The 19,881-nt window shown below is 41.0% G+C and overlaps 1 protein-coding gene across 2 annotated transcripts in view; it reads right to left on the bottom strand.

Moving 5' to 3' along the window:
* Window positions 1-19,881, bottom strand: part of ANO6 (anoctamin 6) — a 71,513-nt gene that overhangs the window by 9,495 nt on the left and 42,137 nt on the right. For both annotated transcript variants that reach the window (XM_060279623.2, XM_035126527.3), the window contains exons 7-15: window positions 18,369-18,484; window positions 16,993-17,127; window positions 15,049-15,154; window positions 13,529-13,589; window positions 10,719-10,864; window positions 5,124-5,201; window positions 2,971-3,196; window positions 1,983-2,152; window positions 268-365 (exon numbers count right to left, since the gene is read on the bottom strand). In XM_060279623.2, the coding sequence (XP_060135606.2) occupies window positions 268-365; window positions 1,983-2,152; window positions 2,971-3,196; window positions 5,124-5,201; window positions 10,719-10,864; window positions 13,529-13,589; window positions 15,049-15,154; window positions 16,993-17,127; window positions 18,369-18,484 (1,136 nt within the window). The remainder of the gene's footprint in view (window positions 1-267; window positions 366-1,982; window positions 2,153-2,970; window positions 3,197-5,123; window positions 5,202-10,718; window positions 10,865-13,528; window positions 13,590-15,048; window positions 15,155-16,992; window positions 17,128-18,368; window positions 18,485-19,881) is intronic.

The raw sequence follows: 19,881 nt of genomic DNA, 5'->3' as shown, positions 1-19,881 counted from the left end.
ACAACTATCTCATTGTTCATTAATATTTCCCAAATCTGTAGGACTGGATGAGGCCCTTTCTTACCTCCTATGGAGTCCTCATGAATTTCTGATGATTAAACCACTTTTTTAAAAAAATCAGTTGCAGCTTTTTGTGTTTTAGGGACTGCCTTCTGCTGTGAGCTCAAAGCAACCAAGAGGTTTAAATTCAGGTTCATTAAAAACAACCACCCTGTTTTCAAATTCAGGTTTGGTTTTGACTCCTAGCTATCAACACTTTTTACTTACGGAAGAAGCACTTCTTGTATATTATTCCAGATTGCTTTGCCTCCCATTATTATTGTCAGTTGTGTTGTAAGTTCAAGGAGACATCCACCTGGATCACACTAGGATTGGAAGAAGAGGGGGGGGGGATGACATAAAATTTTCCAGCTCAGCTGCAGGGAACGAATTTTCAATTAATGAAAACATTATATTAAAATATATTCTGTTACTTCAAAAAGACTAGCATAATGTTTTGTTTAGCATCATTCCTATTCAGATAACTATCCAGAAAAATGCACAAACCATCTAACATTGGTGATTATTACTAAAAAACAAAGTAACACCTTCATTTTTAATAAATTTGCTTCATTTATACCAGACTTTTTCTCCGAAAAGCAAAGAATAGCTTACATATGGCTCCTGGGGTCTCCAGCCCACAGAGTTTAGAGGTTAAACTTGTGTAACGTCTGCAGCAGAACTACATTTACCTTTAACCATAATCTGTGCCCTCCAAAATAATTGATTACCAGCGTGGGAATAGCATATAGTTAATCTTGCAGTCAACACTCAGAAGCCTACTTCCAGAACTCGCCCTGCTATTAGGTAGAGCAAAGCAGCTGCCAGGGCAGGGGTGGAGAAGTTGGAGGATAGAGTTTTGAGTGCCTTGCAGTTGCCTGCCTTGGGTCCAAAAGTTAGCTTGCTGTCCTCAGATATGGTGCAGGTTTGTGTCTTATTGCCAGTGTTGAAATAGGAATCATGGAGTGAAAGGCACCATATTGCCCTCGTCTTGGGCAGCAAGCTGTCTTGGGCTGGCCCTCTCTCTGGCCTGATTCAGGGCATTTACATTTCTCACAATTTAGATAAGTGGAGTTGGGGTGGGGAGAGTGGGAGGGGCTGAAGCAGCACCAAAGATTCTTTATACAGTTGTAGAATAGTAACAGTGCCATGTTGTCTACAGTGGCATTGCAATTTGCAGTGTTCACAGCCATTAGGAGAAGTAAGCAAATCACCTGCTATTTCAAGCAACATTGACCATTTTGTGAGGCCTCTTCATCTTCATCATCATCATCATCATCATCAGTTATTATTTCTACTCCGCCCATCTTGCTAGGTTTCCCCAGCCACTCTGGGTGGCTTTCAACAGAACATTAAAAACGGAATAAAACTTCAAACATAAAAAAACTTCCCTAAATCATTGCAGCTAAGTTATTATTATTTTTGGGGGGGAGGGATCAACTATGGCTGCAATAAGCTATGTCACCTGAGGTTTGGTGGAATATGAGCTTGGAGGACTTTGGACTCAGCTCAAAATGGCGGTAGTTATGAAGCTGAGTTCTTCAGTTTACCATTGCAAGATTCCAATCCCACCAAACTTTAATACCATCACTTCTTCCCATGTATCACTTGAAACTGATGAAGTGGCCAAGATTCAGGGCCAAACGAGATGTTATACGCATACATATATAATATTACCATGATGGGCTTTTCAAAAATCAAATTAAGCTTTTGAAGGGGGAACTGGGAAAAGCGCAGCAGCAGCAGCAGCAGCGTTCATCTTCTGTCTGTTTTCCTACTTGGAAGTTCATGAAAAGCAGTTAGGAAAGGATTAAGCATCTGCTTTCCCTTCTGCTAATGTTACTTCCATCTATATGTAACATCTGGTTTGACCCCAACTCTTCTAGCTAAAAGAAAATTAAAAATGAAGAGAGGAAAACCCAATGCAGGTAGTTCATTCATACCTCTTCATTTCTGTATTTCCCCAGCCAATAAACAGGGTCGCCAGGGTAACCTACAAATTTACCCTTAAAGAATGCAATGTAGAAACAGGAAGAGTAATAGTTGACAAATTGGAATAAGAACATCTTCATGGTGAGGCTGTTTTCATAATCGGTCTGCGTCCTTGGTAGTTCTGTAGTTTAAGGGGTGAGGGAGAGAGAAATGGTTAACTCGAGAAGAGCTTTAGAGATATGTATGTTGCAGACTTGAATACAATTTACATCTTTATAATTTAGATTATTTGGAGTTCTCTAATATACTGTAGCCATTATGTTAATTTCATGACAACGTGTTATAAAAAGGGGGGGAAATATGTGCTCTTCCACACAAGAACAAGCAGCAATTCTCAATGCAAAAAGCCTCCAGCAGATTCAATACATAATGAACATAACATTTTGATGTGATGCAAATGAAAGAATATTAAAATGAAGCTACTTTAGATGCGCCAAAATAGGACAGCTCCTTTAATGTAAATGACCTGGATGGGAAGGAAACCAGCAGTGTTTGCTCTGTTTTCGCTATTTACTAAAGCATGAAGGGTTTCAAACAGTGATTCTTTCCCTTTTTATTTACAAGAAAATGGCTACGCTATCTATAAACAATACCGAATGTAATTGAATGCATTATGCAGTGCTGATCCATTTTCATAAGGCTGGAATTATTACAGTAATATTCCGTGCTTTGTCAGTTTCATAAATATACAGCTGTAAACAATTGATCTTTCATGCTGGCTATAGAAGGATTTCTTAGGCAAGGAGCTGAATGTCATTTCTTTGTTAACTGAGAAAGCCTGTACTTTAAAATCTTTAGAAGTCATGGCAAGCAATGGTGGGAAAAGTTCTCAAGTACATGGCAGAGGCACCCTGTTTTGCTGAGTTACCCCTTAAGAACACAACATTTTTCTCCATTTACTCTGAAAGGCTTTGTAGCTGGGGCACGAGATCATCTTACCAAAGTCAGTAATCATGATTGCTACTTTCTCATAGATCATGTTCAGAATCATAATGATGACGAAGCTTATGATGGAAGCAGAAACTGAAGTTGCTGCTTGTGGAGTCAAGTATTTCTGGATGGCTTCAGTGCCATTGATGTGCCTTGGGAGCGTTGCGGAAAACACCAGGAAAACAGACAGCCTGTAAACAATTATGCCAATAACCGAGGCGATAATGAGCAGGATCTGAAATCAAATAACAACATAACTGCTATGTAATGAGTATGATATATTTTATGTGTCACATATATGCACATATATAGCGTGCACACACACACATTTAATTGATGATTTTATTCTATAAACACAGTAACATATATAATTACAGAAAAAGTAAATGAAACTATAAATACAAATATATTAGATTTATACATTATTCAAAAGTGTGATTAAATGTATCAGTCGTTAACATGCACTTTCCTTTATGCCACTGATTGTGTATAGCAATCGATATACTATTATTCTGATGCATATACCTACAATGCATTTTGTTCCTCTCATAAATAAACTTTCTGAACATAATTAAACTCCCAAATTATAACTCATTTTTTAAGACATTAAATTTTCCCCAACAGTAAATATGGGTTCGCTGAATCTTAGGGCTGCCATATGTCCAGATTTTCTTGGACAATAACGGGATTTCCAAGCCAGAAATGACGTCTGGGGGGAATTTCTGATCTGATTGTCCTGGATCTTAGGCAAGTACAGAAAACATTTCCACAACAGCACCCACAATATCTATTTGCTGCGGGAGAAAAAATAAAGGTGAGCACAGGGAACTGGACATGGAGGGTAAAAGGAAAAAGGGGAGAAAGGGAGATAGACAGGAACACAAGAATAGCATGCAGTGCAGCACACTGTAATAAATCTCACCCCTCCAGCCCTGAATATAATTTTAGCTTCCTCCTTTTGCCAATTGCCTCTGCTCGTTGCAATGTTCTTCCTTCTCATAGCCTTGTGGTATGTTCCTTAAGAGGAAGATTACAGTAGCACTTTCATGGCAGCCATACTAATGACAACCCTACCACTGGCGTTGGCTAGTGGCACATTTGAACACTTTTTGAAACTCTTCCATGATGCCACACATTTTCCCCTATGGCTGGGTAGACTTCTTTTAGTTTCTCCTTTGAATTAAGGCTGGAATGGGGGTGGGGGGGGGGAAGAGGAAAGGACACCCAGGTTTGCTCTCTTAATCAAATGAAACGGGTAAAAAAGACCCATTCATCTGTAACACACTATTGAACCAGATTCCTCGAACAACACGTCTGAAAAAAGTGGCAGGAAGGGTAACGAGGTTTGGACTGAGCATCACTTCATGTCAGAAAATGTTATGTTTTCTACCAAGTGCCAGGCCAGCCATTGTCTATCTCAGCTCCCTAGAACATGAGTCCTACGGTATTATAGAAGCTGCTGGTATCATGTTCTGCTGTGCACAAACGTATCATTTTTAGATGTTTTAAAACGTACCTTTGAAATATAACCTGTGAAGGAAATGAGCCAAAGTATCCAAGAACTCAAGCCACAAGAGGTAAGAAGGGGGTTCAGAAGAGGTGGGGGATCGAGATGGGAGTAAGGAGACAGAAATCCAGAAATGGAGCCGTCAGGAGAGAAGTCCAGCTATGCAAAAACACCTGAAATTAAATGCAGGACAGCATAAAAAGAGGGAAAATGGGACAAGGGAAGGAAGGGATCAAGCCTGGCATAAGGAAGAAAGATGCGGGGCTTTCTTGGAGGTGAGGGAGAACAAAGTGAGGAATCCTTGCCATTCTGAGATCCAGTTTAAAAGCACAGTTGCTTGCATGGCTCAACTCTCGCAGTTCCTTTGAAAGGAGAGCTGTTTTTCAAAGTGTTCTTAAGACAAAAATAACCCATGAAAAGCTTTAAAATGTCAGGCCGGAACTTTTAATACAGAAATGTATTAATGTAGCAGGTTGCGTTTCGTTTTTATTAGAAGAAAAGTCCTATGCAATTCTGAAGCAGTACAGCCATGAGAAATGAGTCCACCACATGAGCAACTGTCCTTCAGGAAGGGGCCATAACCATTTAAGCTTTACAGAGTCTATCATGCTGACAAAGCTAAATAAATGACAAGCAGCAGTAGTAGAAAATTTACCCAGAATAAGACAGCACTTGTGCAGAAGGTCATCCTCATGCACTTTCCACAAGCTGTGTAGGGGATATGCTCTTCTTGCTGTGAAGAAAGGGGATTGAGAAAGAATTCCCTTTGTTAATATGTACATTTCTTTTTCACGTAACTCAGTGTTTAAGGTAAACAGTTCGTTTGTGTTTTTTATGTTTCCAGATTAAAACACTTTGCTTCAAATATCACCCTCAACCTGTCAGAGCATTGTTGAATCTAGTTTTGAGAGGTTTAGTGGGTTATCATGCTAAAATTACATACTCCCCCCTCAAATGGGCTCCCCCCCAAAAAACTATGCAACTAGTTCCGTGCATTTAAAGGTGTTTTGGGTTTCTCAGAACAACGGCTCTCCCAATGTCATTTAGGAAAAGGCTTTTGGAATTGTAAGGAATTTCAAAAGCAGTGCGCGATATCCCCCAACAATGGCCCTGCTATTAGATAGAGAGAGGTTGTTTCCTCAGGCGACAGGTTTTGGGTTTCATGGAAGGGCAGCAAATGTTTAACTTATCTAATTTATGATCACTCTATCTTCTCTCTGAAGGTGAAAATAAACCAACCAGCACTGGGTACTAGACACCATGACATTTGTGTCAGTGTGTGGGTGATGGCAGTGGTGGGGCCATTTGCTGTTTTGCCTCAGGCGGCAAAAATGTCTTGGGCTAGCTCCAGCTATACGTTGGAGATCTGCTCTTCAAAGGAGAAAAGGTTCCGAAGCCCTTGACCATGCCTAAAGTAATTCTGTGGATCATTTACGAATGTATGAAAAATATATTGTGAAAAATATATTGACTTCTTTGAATTGCTGTCATGTGACCTCTCAGTGTCTGGTTCTACCTCTCCTGCACTTGAATGATCACAAATATTTTCTGCTTTATCCATGGACAATGATTTGTTCCGAGGCAGACATGCCTCTTCTCCCTCCCAAGCATCAGTTTAAAAGTTGCTCTACCCAGATTTTAAGTAAAAGTAAAAGAAGCAAAACATGCTTTTAAGTTTCTGTCAAAGGAAAAGCTTACAATTTGAAAGGATTATATAAAACTAGTGGTTTTCAGCCCGTTCAATAACGGGCGCTAGAATCCTGGGGTTCGGAGAAGCGCTTGCGCAGCGCTTCTCCGAACCCTGGGACCTGTCCTTGCTGTCGGCGGCAGGGGGACAGGAACGGAGGAGGAGAAAGCGCTGCTTTTTCCTTCTCCGTTCCTCTCCCGCAGCCGCCGACAGGAAGCAGATATCCCAGGGTTCGGAGAAGCGCTTGCGCAGCGCTTCTCCGAACCCTGGGACCCGTCCTTGCTGTCGGCGGCAGGGGGACAGGAACGGAGGAGAAAGCGCTGCTTTCTCCTTCTCCGTTCCTCTCCCGCAGCCGCCGACAGGAAGCAGACATCCCAGGGTTCGGAGAAGCGCTTGCGCAGCGCTTCTCCGAACCCTGGGACCCGTCCTTGCTGTCGGCGGCAGGGGGACAGGAACGGAGGAGGAGAAAGCGCTGCTTTCTCCTTCTCCGTTCCTCTCCCGCAGCCGCCGACAGGAAGCAGACATCCCAGGGTTCGGAGAAGCGCTTGCGCAGCGCTTCTCCGAACCCTGGGACCCGTCCTTGCTGTCGGCGGCAGGGGGACAGGAACGGAGGAGGAGAAAGCGGCGCTTTCTCCTCCTTCCTTCCTCTCCCCCAGCCGCCGACAGGAAGGACGCGCGCACTCTCCCCCCCCGCCTCCTCCAACCGCCGCTCCTCACGGCCAGGGAGGGTTGTGAGGAGGCCTTCGCCGGCCTCCACCCCGGCGGGAGCGGCGGTTGGAGGAGGCAGAGTGGGGGGAGAGTGTGCGCGCGCAGTCTCTGCTGTCCAATCCCTGTATCCCTGGGGCACATGCGCAGTGACCCAGGGACACACGGGACATCTGGACGCAGGGACAACATGGACATTATTATATAGGATTCCCCTTTCTGAAAGCAGAGAGACTGCACTGAGATTTGCTGGAAATAATGCTCAAAAAAATGCAGCTTCAAAAATCTCACCACTAATATTAGTTATTGTTTAACACAAGATGTAAGCAGTTTAGATCCATTCAGGTCAATAATCAACTGACTTAAAAGTAAAAGTAAATTATACTTGCTGTGCAATAACAAATAGGTATCTGATCACCATAGCATAACCTGAAAGCAGTGTTCCCCTAGGTGAGAGTGGTAGGTGATATACTTTATGATGTTATTACAAAAACATTAAAGAATTGGCAACAAAACAGTGAGAAAAACAATTTCATTGCTTTTCAGCACCAAAAATGGAGAACAAAAGATTTTTTTTTTCAAAGGGCTGAAGCTAGATTTCAATATTGGAGGATAATAATGTTAGAATAAAAATATTGTAGGAAAAATGCCACATATTCATAAATGCTAATCTGGAATTCTCCATCTTCAGGAAGATGATATTAGGTGCAAATTAGCTGGCATGCCTTCATGAGTATCAATATTCTTGCTACATTGGACTACAGAATGCAAGAGATTAAGCTCAGGTGAGATATTTATTTAGGTCAATTTTGCAAATTGAATTTAATACATAGGTGTATAAACATCAATACCAGCCATGTGTCATAAAAACCTCTTAATATGTAAGCTTTATTCGGTCTTCATAAAATTAAAATAGTTTCTTGCCATTCCTCAGCCAAATATATATCGTTAAACTCGACATTTTAGCCACCTTCCAATTTTTTGCTGACCATTCTTTCAGAGTAAGGTAAGGACAAAGCCATCACACCATTTCTTGGTAATGAAACTATTTGCCACTGTTTGCAACAAATTCCAGACTCTTTCAGACAACTGAAAGTACTGCAGCTGTTGTTTCTGTTTAACCAGTAAAGCCATGAGTATCTCAGGGAGCTACTTTCTGCCATATAACATGCATTGTGTTTTAAGTTCTGCCAATAAGTTCTGCTCTGGAGTTTGTCCTTGAGAAGATAAAGATTCCAGGCATCAGGGATTCTGTCCCCTGGGACGTTCCAGCAATAGTCTCTGCTCAGAACCAGGCAGTGGGAGGTCGTTCCACTAGAGCTAATGGGGCACAGCCCTACCAAGGACAATGGCAAGTGATTACAAAAAAATTAAAATGAAATCAAAACCAAATACTGTTTCACACACATTTAATCCTTCCATTTGAACTCAAGAGAGGCTCTGGAGACATTTCTGTCAATCTACTATTCTCTAGCCTATCAGATCTCTGAACCACTCAGCCAGTCCTTATCCCATAGTATAGCTCAAAGCAAAGAGGTCCCTCTCAGGTATCTCTGAGCAGAAAAGCCACGTGAAAGTTGAACATTGCTGGTGAAAGCATTGTTATTCAAAATTAGTTGGAGGTTTCTTATTTTTAAATATATTTATAGAGACATGGATAGCTTTAAATTGCTTTATACTGTAAAAATTGGATTTATTTTCATGTGTATGTTTGGTTTTTGGAAACCACCTGTGAACACTAAAAAAATAAAAGAAAAATAAAAGCTGGTGCATCAATATTACAATAAATAAATAAACTTCTGTTCACATGGCACCCATTGCAGTTATAAAGTGATTTTCTTTTTCATCATATAGCTTTAGATTTGTGTTGTAGTATATTATGCAAGCACCTGCCTCATACCCAACATCATATTAAATAGTTCCCCTGCTTTACAAAATATAAATCAACTCATTTCAGATGGAGGTTATGGGAAGGCATTGTAAACTATCCCCCTTTACTCCATAATCCTCCACGTAAATTACAATCTGCTAGGATATATATCCTTTGAGTCCTAGTTATGGCTGATGACATGAGCCTTATTTATTGATGGCGAGACTTGCCCTCAGCACAGCCTCCTTTCCAGGATGAAATAAAGTTCTAATGAGAGAACTTTACTATGTCATTAGAATAAGTTTGGGTCTTTCCCCCCAGAGCCGAACTATGAATTTAAAATGTGCAGTACTCAGACAGTGACAAACTTATTATATAATTGAACACGTAATTGAAATATAACAGAACGAGGGCAAGAGCTCAGTAGTGGAGCATATCCTTTAAATGTGTGAGGCTCTTGGGATGAATTCCCAGGCTAGGAAAACTCCTGCCTGAAACCCAGGAGAGCAGCTGCCAGTCTGTGTGAACAGATGTGTTAGCGGTCTGTTTTAAAGCCCACCCTTTCACACTACAATGCATGGGTCCGAATGGTTTTCTGCTTGATTCATGCTTTCTTAGGCATGGGTCTGAACAGCTTTCTGTTTGCCCCAGGGGCATAGCATAGGTTGCCAGAGCCCGGGCCAAGCGGAGGGGTGGGAGGGAAGTAAGGAAACGGACAGAGCAAACTTGTGCATTCAACTGCCTAATGGTGTCCACATTACCCAGGAGATCGCAGCCACTGAGATAAGAAAAGAAGAGCCATTCCATTGTCTGGAGCAGGCATAGGCGAACTCTGGCCCTCCAGATGTTTGGAACTACAATTCCCATCATCCCTAGCTAACAGGACCAGTGGTCAGGGATGATGGGAATTGTAGTCCCAAACATCTGGAGGGTCAGAGTTTGCCTATGCCTGGTCTGGAGAGGTCACTTCCTGGTTCACATGGAGAAGCTGTTTCCAATGGAGCGCAGCAAAAGAAACATGCAGCTGTATTAAGGCAGCATTGGGTATTGAAAATTTTCACCCAGGGCAACTGCCCCGTGCCCACCTCCACTACGCCACTGGTATGCCCCACCACTTTCCCTGGGGAATCCCTCTCTTCACTGCTCAATGGGAGCAAACTTCAATCCTTGGGAAACTCAACTAATGTTTGCTCTGATTCTGTGGTAAAGAGTGGCTTTCCTTGGGGAAGCAGTTGGACAAGTGTGGACGGCCCCATAAGTATATGGAACCTCCCTATGCTCCTATGCTTCTTTACTGTCGCTCTATTCTCTGTTAGCAAAATCTCCTGGTTAATCAAAGATTATTTTGTCCTCTTAATTTTGAGTAATTCTTGTAGGATTTCAATTGGCAACACATTTGCCAAATTTCGTTACGAAAAGCTGGCAGCCTCTGAAGTGGTGAGAATCGATGTAACTGTTAGCAAAGACAAAGATGATCTCATCACACTAATTTACTTCACTTAAATGTCTGATCTGACTTCTAAAACAACCCTGTCAGAATTTCTAGTGTGTGTGTGTGTGTGTGTGTGTGTGTGTGTGTGTGTGTGTGTGTGTGTACTGCTATGCCAAGAATGACTAACAGTGAATACAACCCCAAGTTTCCTGAAGACGCTTTTCCAAGCCTTTCCACCCAAAATTCATGAGGTTGGAGTTTTATCTATGTAATATTTTATTTTATATATTATTTGCTTAAGGTATCAATACCAAGGCAGGGCACAACATAAAAAATGCAAGTCAAAACTACCAGCAATCAACCACAACATTCTTAAAAATACCAGCAAACAAGGGCATAGTAATGCCAAGTTGTGATTCTTTCTCCATATTACATTATATTCAGCTTAGCTTACAAATAGATCTGGCTCCTGACAAAAATACTGGACTTGATAGAGTCCAAAGAACTTTTCTTATAATATTTCCAAGCACATAAAAAAAAAAGCTCCTATCCAGACCTGTGTTATTTCGTTCACTACGACACGATGGCATCTCGCTTCATATTCGGGACGTATTTGTTCCTCTTGCTCCAAGAACTCGACAGTGTCCCATTCGTATTCCAGCTCAGCCTGCCGTCTTTTCCAAAACTCCAGAAACAAAGTAACTGATGAAAGAAGGATTAAGCAAGGATAATTTTAGCTGTTGAGGATTACGAATCCAAGGTTTATTAGTTTTCTTTGCCAATCTGTGAAGAAATGGAGTAAAATCTTGCCGGTTAATGGAATGGCAATCAGGTGTTTAGAAGGAAAACAGTGGAAACTATCTTTTGTTGTTGCTTTTCCTTAAATCGTCTTCTTTTTGTGATGCATCATATTTCGTGCAGAAAGAATTCACAGCAGCCAGTGTGGCCAATGGTCAGAAATGATGTGAGCTGTTCTTAAATAACATCTGGAAGGTCACAGGTCCTGACCTGAAACATACTCAGCTCTCCTTTATTGCAGGGGAAGGTTACCACTGTTTTTCAAGGACCCTTCTTTGCTGTTACTATTCTTTTCATTGAGAAACCCCTAGTAAATTTCAAGGTGCTGGCTTTGGTGTATAAAGCCCTATACAGTTTGGGACCAGGATTGTCTCTCACCTTATATACCCAAATGATCAAAGTACTGTGCAGATGAGGGCCTTTGCCAGAAGCCATATTACCAGGAGGTCCTTTCTGCACAGTGTAGGAATTGGGCCTGCATTGAATACAATGGAGAAAAGAGGAATGCTTCACTAATGTTGCAAAAACTGTGCCTTTTGTGCACATATGGAAGCTTAAGGGCATAAGGAGAGCTGAGCTCCTCTGGACTGGATTAAAGGCCCAGCCAGTCTAGCCCTACATCCTCACAGTGGCCAATTGGATGCCTATAGAAAGCCCCAGAGCAGGACATGACTGCAACAGCAGCATATGTCGCATACAACAAGAAATGCAACTCAATAACAGTGCTAGACAATGTGCTTTCTTCTAGCTACACATTGCCTCAATATACTTTCTTGTTAGAAACTTGAGGATCTCTGTTTTACAGTGGTACCTCGGGTTACAGATGCTTCAGGTTACAGGCGCTTCAGGTTACAGACTCGGCTAACCCAGAAATAGTATCTCGGGTTAAGAACTTTGCTTCAGGATGAGAACAGAAATCATGCAGTCGCAGTGCGGCGGCAGCAGGAGGCCCCATTAGCTAAAGTGGTGCTTCAGGTTAAGAACAGTTTCAGGTTAAGAACGGACCTCCAGAACGAATTAAGTTCTTAACCAGAGGTACCACTGTATTAAGGAAAGCTGTGGGTAATGTGTACTCTCTCTCACTTTCATGATGCAATGCTAACTCAACCATAGTGCGTTTTTTTTATTAAAGATTTCTTAGTTTACAAAAATACGTGCATTGTCTCCTTTTCTAAGTTGTGTTTTCTACAGGTCAGTTTCATTTATGGTGAGACATTAGTTTTGCATGCAGTTTTTGCATGGGAAGAAAAGAGGGGGAGGGGGAGGGGGAAATGCTCCTATTCTTCTACTTAGTGTACAGGTATGTGGGTTTTTTTTAACTCAGCCATGGTTAAGACAAAAACAAGGGCCTGGGACTTACCCCCACCTGTCTTTCGTATACATTGCCCCTGTTCACTTTAACCATGATTGGCACCTACTTTAAGTAGAGTTTTCAGTTAACAAGGATTTGAATCTTGCAGAAGCCATGCTGTTATGACACCGCTGTGGGAGGTGTGCATGTTAATATAATGCACTAAAATAATGCGTTGCATCATTGGAAATCCCTGTATTAAATCATAATAGCATCAGAAAGCCATTTCGCATGGTGAAGCAGTTGGCTGTTGGGTGACATGACCCATGTACACTTCAGTAAGTTGTTCTTCTATTACTGTCATTATTATTGTTAATAAATACTTAAGAATTGTGCATTACAGGCAAGTCTTTTGAATTCAATTTAAATATTGTAGAAAATAGGTAGTTTTGGTCCATTTTAATGTTAAGTGTCGGAGGACTAAGTTGCAACATACTTAACATTGAAAGCCTGTTGTCGTCAATTTGAAATATTTGTCTAAAATGTTACAACGGCACCTTTTTGTATATTCACCTTTACAGAGTGCTAATGGTGGCCTAAATGTTACTTGACATACTGTGCAATTAGATTTCAATATAGCACTAATTTTAATCACCAGCAAGCAAGCATGGTGATTAAACAGGGCGGATTAATGCTAGTTATTGTGACCTTGTAAATAGCATCTATTCAGTGAAATAAGATGCTTTCTGGGTAAAAAAACCCCAAACAAACCCAAAACTTTACCATGACCATTTAATATGTTAGTTGCTAACAACTGTATGTATAGAGGAATAGAATAGAATAGAATAGAATAGAATAGAATAGAATAGAATAGTAGAGCTGTAAGGGACCACGAGGGTCAACTCGTCCAACCCCCTACACTGCAGGACTCTTTTGCCCAACATGGGGCTCAAACCCATGACCCTGAGATTAAGAGTCTCATGCTCTACCGACTTAGCTATCCAGATGTGCGGTAGTACAGTATATGAACTAATAAAATGAGGAAAGAATGATCTCAGTCACACAAGTGCTTCTTTTCTGATGTAATAACATGCAGGGTTCTTTTTAAAGGGGGAGCACTCAAAAATATGAAACCCTTACCTGCAATCTGAAATGGGACCCTCCAGAAGTCTACCCATAGCAACAAAGCCATATTTTGACTTTGGTTTGGATTTTAAACCCCCCCAGCCCCCCCCCAAAACCTCCTGCCTCAAATAATGTATTTGAAATTAGCTTACCCCATACTCCCATAAATACCGCAAACACAAGTGTTCCGAAGCTATCGAAGATACACAGCTTCTGCAAAGTATTTGGAAAAATAGGGGTTAGCATACAATTTTGCATTGTCTTTTGGCACAGCTAAAGAACACAAGCTGTTACACAACACTTAATTTCATAAGAAATGAAATGCATGGAAACAGATTTTCACATGCAGACCATCTCTTCTGCCATGGAAATGGAAGCCCCATCTAGACCTCTGCATTTGACATTCCTGCAGTATGCATACAATGCTATAAGAAAAGCATTCCTTATCATTTATGGGGAAGGGCTGAACTCAGACACCTCTTTGCTGCTTTCTTGCCCCACAGCTAATCAGCTGAAGACACTGACCATCTGTTTGCTAGGGGGGAGGAAGCGTTTGCCAACTGGAAGCAATGGCGATGGCACACAGCTTGCTACTGTTTGAGAAGTTGCTTTGATAACAGTCTGCATTTTATAGTTTAAAAAAGTTCCCCCTTTTTTAGTGTTCTGCCAAGTTTTAGAAAACAGAACTGTAATGCCAATTCTAGTCCCACATCATGGAAAATGGCAAAATATGTGATATGTAAGGGTTTTTTTTTGTTTTTTTTAAAGGCAAACCAATTTATAAAGCCCACTTATCCTGAAAAGAGAGGCAAAATATGTTTCATTTTTGGGAATATTAAATGCATACATAAAAACCTGAGCAAACTGAAAACAAATGAAATGTCACAAATTATATATTCCCAATGTGATGGCAGCAACCATCAGATGATAATATGATTGTGTAAAACTAACACCACAGATTAGCAGCTCCAGCTGTTGCATTCTTATCATCATATACACAAAAAAATCTACCAGTGGAAGGCAAGCTATAATGTGATAAGCTTATCACATGAAAAGCATGCTAAGTCTAGGTCTATTAAAACACACACACATTTAAAATGATTTCATATCTTTGCGGTTTATTCCATTTCTTTCACTTTCCTCTCTATCATATCCCTTCTAAAGTGAGGTTTGGCTCGCTCTATTTATGAAGGAGAAGAAAACAGTTTGTGGCCAGGTCAGCCTTGCTATAAGAAGCACCAGACTGTCACTCCTCCTTCTTCAAACACAGATGCGCAGGACAAACCACATGTAGATGGGAGCAATTCAAGTTAATGGACTACCCATTTTCCTAAGGATACTTCATAAAGCCAAAACTCATTTACCTGAGCAAACAGGTGGGATGCTGAAAGACAGTACAGTATAGGAGCTTGCCTTCAAGTTTCACATCCCAATCAAATAAAAATAGACATATTTATCTAATGAGCTTTTCCCTGAGGTTTTCTTTTAACTTAACCTTCAGTATGTTGCATTCTCCCCTTTTCATTAGTGGTCTCGTATTATTATTTAGTATCCATCCTCTTTTATTTTCTTTTTTCTTTTGAATGTATTTCCAACTTCGCATCAGAATAAAATTTCATGCCCCAGAAAACAACGATTTTCCATATTCTGCAAGAGTAAATGTTGTTGTTACCTTGGACGATTCACAGGTGATTGTGAGGTTCCAATATGTACATTCTTGATCACATTGGGGGCACATGATGATTTTACCTCCTATGTTCGGGTCACAGACTTCTTGACTAAAATTAAAAGGATCCATCTGAGATGCTGAGTAATTCAATGAACAAATTGCTTAATTCACTGCTTTCATAGTTCTCCTTGCATGCTATAGTCCCTTAAGTTTCCACTTTGCAGTTACTTCAATAAGGCCAAAGTAGACTTTACATACAATAGTGTTTTTTACCATAGTGACCCATTTGTACAGAAAAAAAACAAGTTATGGAGAAGCAATAACTTCTCAATAACTCCATTCTCCAGGAAAATGATTGAGTGGAGGAACTCCTTAATCTTCTCCCATCTTCTGTTTTTCTTTCCAAAATGCCACCCCTCCAAGTGACTTCTTGCAATTGAGTTCCAAACATATCTTATATATGTACACTGCAGTAACTTATCTTTCATTGCTCTTCGGCTACAATCCTAAAACCCCTTGCGTAGCATAGCCCTGTTGATTTCCGCCTTTATTTTTCCCCATTACTATTTTGTGTTTTATTTTATTATCATTAGCATCACAATTTTTTAATTCATAAATGAAGCTAATATTTATACAGGTTTGTGAGTTTCAACAGCAGATTTCCCCCCCCCCACTGATTTCAGCTGAGAGTTGTATAAAAAAGAACTGCCGAGATTTCCCTCTAAGCCTATGGTATGTCCATAATGTCCAAAATATATTACTCTAGAGAACTATGAAACAAAGTAATAAGAGCAGAGGCAAAAAAGAAGTTTGGGAAATTGGTCATAGATGATAGGAGATTTGTGGGGCAATACAGTACCACACACTGAAGATTAGCTGGCCTTAGCATACTTAGCAACCTTTTCACATTGAATGCATACCATCCAACATTTCTCTGATAACAGATGTCCCATTCCATAATGATAATTTTACTATTTATACCCCACACAACTTACTTGGTTGCCCCAGCCACACTGGGCAGCTTTCAACATATATAAAAACATAATAAAACATTAAACTTTTTTTTTAAAAAAACTTCCCCATACAGGATTGCCTTCAGACAGCTCAGGGGTTCAGATAACGCCATACCCTCTGATATTTATCCAATGAAAATAGGGACACCCTAAGGGAAAATGGGACATTCTGGGATCATAAACCAGGATGGCTTCTCTAAATCAGGGATGTCCCTGGAGAATAGGGACACTTGGAGAGTCTGTGAATGTGATTAGGTCCAGTCGTGACCAACTCTGGGGTTGCAGCGCTCATCTTGCGTTATTGGCCGAGGGAGCCGGCGTACAGGTTCCAGGTCATGTGGCCAGCATGACAAAGCCACTTCTGGTGAACCAGAGCAGCACACGGAAACGCCGTTTACCTTCCTGCTGTAGCGGTACCGTATTTATCTACTTGCACTTTGGTGTGCTTTTGAACTGCTTGGTTGGTAGGAGCTGGGACCAAAGAACGGGAGCTCACCCTGTCACGGGGATTTGAACCACTGACCTTCTGATCGGCAAGCCCTAGGCTCTGTGGTTTAACCCACAGCGCCACCCGCGTCCCTGTGAATGTGGTTACTCAGTAGTAAAAGGGGTGGCATCTTTTTCTAATCTTTCAAAATATGTTTGAACATGTAAACAATAACTTGACCACTCATATGTTATTATAAAACAGCGAACAATGCAATCCTATACATGCATGCTCATAATTTAGGCTGCGGCCTCAACCCCACTGACTTGAGAATAATCCCCATTGAATTCTGAGTCAATATGTTTGAGATTGCACTGAAAATCCTACTGAGTTCTGCTGAACTCTGGAACAACAAATTATTATTTGGGAATGGTCCACTTAATGATATTTGGATCTTTATGCTGTATCATATGCATGCTGGATCATATATAAACTGTTGAAGGTTACCTCCAAGTGCAGTTGTCCTTCATGAAATAGCCATACAAAAAGCACCCGAGTCCAACAACTGCTGCCAGGAGTAACATCTGAGTATAGAATCCTAGCCAGGCAAAATAGATTCCAATTTTCTCCCCATAATATTTCCTGCAGATAAAAACACATATTTAGAAACCACGAATGAATATACATTTCCTCTCAATCCGATAATTTGGGGAAGCGAGAAACTCCTTATATTTAATGCTGACATGCACGGATCATTGTGTACTGCCATCAGTTTTGTGCTTCCAGATTCCTTAAAGTAATTGAACCTTGAGGCCTCATTTTCTGTGTTTATGAACGATCTCCAAGAGCATTCAGAAGCAGCGATGCCATCCTTCCCCCCCAGCAAGTTTAGCAAGACACTTCCACAGAGGTACAGAAATAGAAAATACTTTTTATCTTTTAAATTTCTGCTTGTCACACAGATGTTAAGAAACCTTGGGAACCGTGTCCCAAAGGAACTATCAGAGCACCACAATAACAAATTCACTTGTGTTAAAATTTGTCAATATTCACAGTGGATTCTCTACTAATGTGAAACCTTCTTAATTTGGAATTTTGTTAAAGCTCAAGCCTGGTAATTTTTGATTTAGGGCTAAGTTTTCATAGCTTTTGCTTAACTTTTTCTTGTGACAGGTAGGTAGCCATGTTGGTCTGATGTAGTCGAAACAAAATAAAAAAATTCCTTCCAGCAGCACCTTAGAGACCAACTAAGTTTGTCATTGGTATGAGCTTTCGTGTGCATGCACACTTCTTCAGGTACCATTTTTGTGGTTAACATATTTATTTCATTTTTTAGAAACCTAGTTTCAAATATTTCCATTTATGCTACAATGTTAGGGATAAGGCCAATTATAAATATCAAGAAACAAATAATTCAGTTGCATGAAAACTGCAATCCTATGCAGACTTAGACAATGACTCGGGAGTAAGTCCCACTGAATGAGAAGGGGTATACATTGGATAGATATGCATAGAATTGTGCTGCAAATTACGTGGCTTTGAGATAACTTCCAAGTGGGACCTTGGTTTTCTTATTCATTACACAAATATATTTAGGCATCTTGAACATTCTCACAAATATTTAACAAGTAGATGATTATACAAAATCAAACTGTCTCCAAGGAACATCAAGAGAAACAAATTAAGGTGACTAATTAGAGTCCCTCAAATATTCTTTGTCCCTTTTTTATATACAGATAGTACTTCTCTGTAGGAATTGGTGGATGATGACACACACTTGACTAACCTACCTGCACTCTGCATGTTTTCTCTATAAATAATGATATATGAAGCAGGGAGGGATCACATTAGAAGAGGACTCTCTCATGCTTGTCCATACCTACCTGACAAGATCTAAGGGCTGTAACTTGAAAATATTTCGAGGATGAGCCCATTCTCTGTACAGCAGGTACCGTTCATTTGGACAGTTGGGATCCTGTGACTGGTAGTTGAATCTTGACTGTGAAACAAAGTATTGAGTGGATAATTAAATAATTCCCACCTCCTTGAAGGCACAGTTCATGCCATGCCTTTTTAATGTCAGCTGTTGTTCAGTCCTCTGCCAAAAATGGAATCGCTTCCCTTGTAGCATTTGCAGTGCCTACCAGGAAATGCCTGAGGGTCAAATTACACCATTTTTCATTTAGAGGAAACTACAATCTGATGTTTTATCATCATCATTATTTTTGTAATGCTGCTGCTGTAATGTGCCGCAGCAGTCATAAATGATTTCCTTGTAGTTGCTGCAATTGACACAGAAGCTTCCCACACTATGCAGAAAAAGCCACAGAGACGGTTAATGCTGCCTGTTTAGACATGTGAATGTCTGGGGCAATTTCTAGCTTCCTTTGAATAATAAGAGATATTAAGTAGAATAGTCTGCTTCAACCTGGTGCCCTCCAGGAGCTGTTGGACTCTTGAGCTCCCATCAGTCCCACTCAGCATGGCAAACAGTCAGGGATAATGGCATACCCTCAAAGCATGGGCGTATTCAGTGAGGGGCAGGGGGGCAGCTGCCTCCCCAGAAGCAGAAATAAAATAAAAAATACCGTATTTTACGGACCATAACCCACACTTTTTCCTTCCAAAAACTGAAGGGGAAATGTCACTGCGGGTTATGGAAATCGGGCTGTTTCTGCCCCCTCCGCTGCTGCAGCCAGCGACAGGAACGTGGAAGGAGCAGCCTGAGCTGGGGGGGGATGGGAGCTCCATCCTTCCTTCCATCCATCCTTCCTTCCCCCCTCTTTCTTCCTTCCTTTTTCTCTCTCCCTCCATCCCTTCTCTCTCTCACCCCTTCTTTCTTTCTTTCTTTTTTTCTTTTTTTCTTTCTTTCTTTCCTTCCTTCCTTCCTTCCTTCCTTCCTTCCTTCCTTCCTTCCTTCCCTCCTTCCTTCTCTCTCTTGCCCCCCCCCCTAGTTTTGATCCTGGGTACGCCCTTGCCTCCAAGTGTCCTGATTTTCCAGGGGCAGCCCAGGAAAGCCACCCTGGCTTCTGATTTGATGCTGGAATGTCCCTATTTCCCCCTCCAGTGCTGTTGCTGCCAAGCTCAGGAAGGAAATTGAGCCTGTGCTCTTCCTGAGCAGTGGTGGCAAGGGAGCAACTTGTTGCCTCTCCAAGGACTTTCTCTGGCTTCTACTTCCAGCCTCCTCCCTTGAGGGAAAGATGCTGTGACTAAGGCTTAGCACCATGTGATGCATCAGTGTCGCACTAGTTGCATTTTATTTTTTATATTATATTTATTTATTTTCAAAAAGTGCAAACATAACAAAACAAAACAAAACAAAAAGAAGGAAAGCAAAGAACAAAACAAGTGAATCACAAAACGCCGCAGTCTAGAAGGACAAAAGCACAAAGACGG

The sequence above is a fragment of the Zootoca vivipara genome, chromosome 9, assembly GCF_965207765.1.
Source record: "Zootoca vivipara chromosome 9, rZooViv2.hap1.1, whole genome shotgun sequence".
NCBI lineage: Eukaryota > Metazoa > Chordata > Lepidosauria > Squamata > Lacertidae > Zootoca > Zootoca vivipara.
The sequence above is the reverse complement of the archived record's forward strand: the minus strand, read 5'-3'. Positions and strand labels throughout refer to the sequence as shown.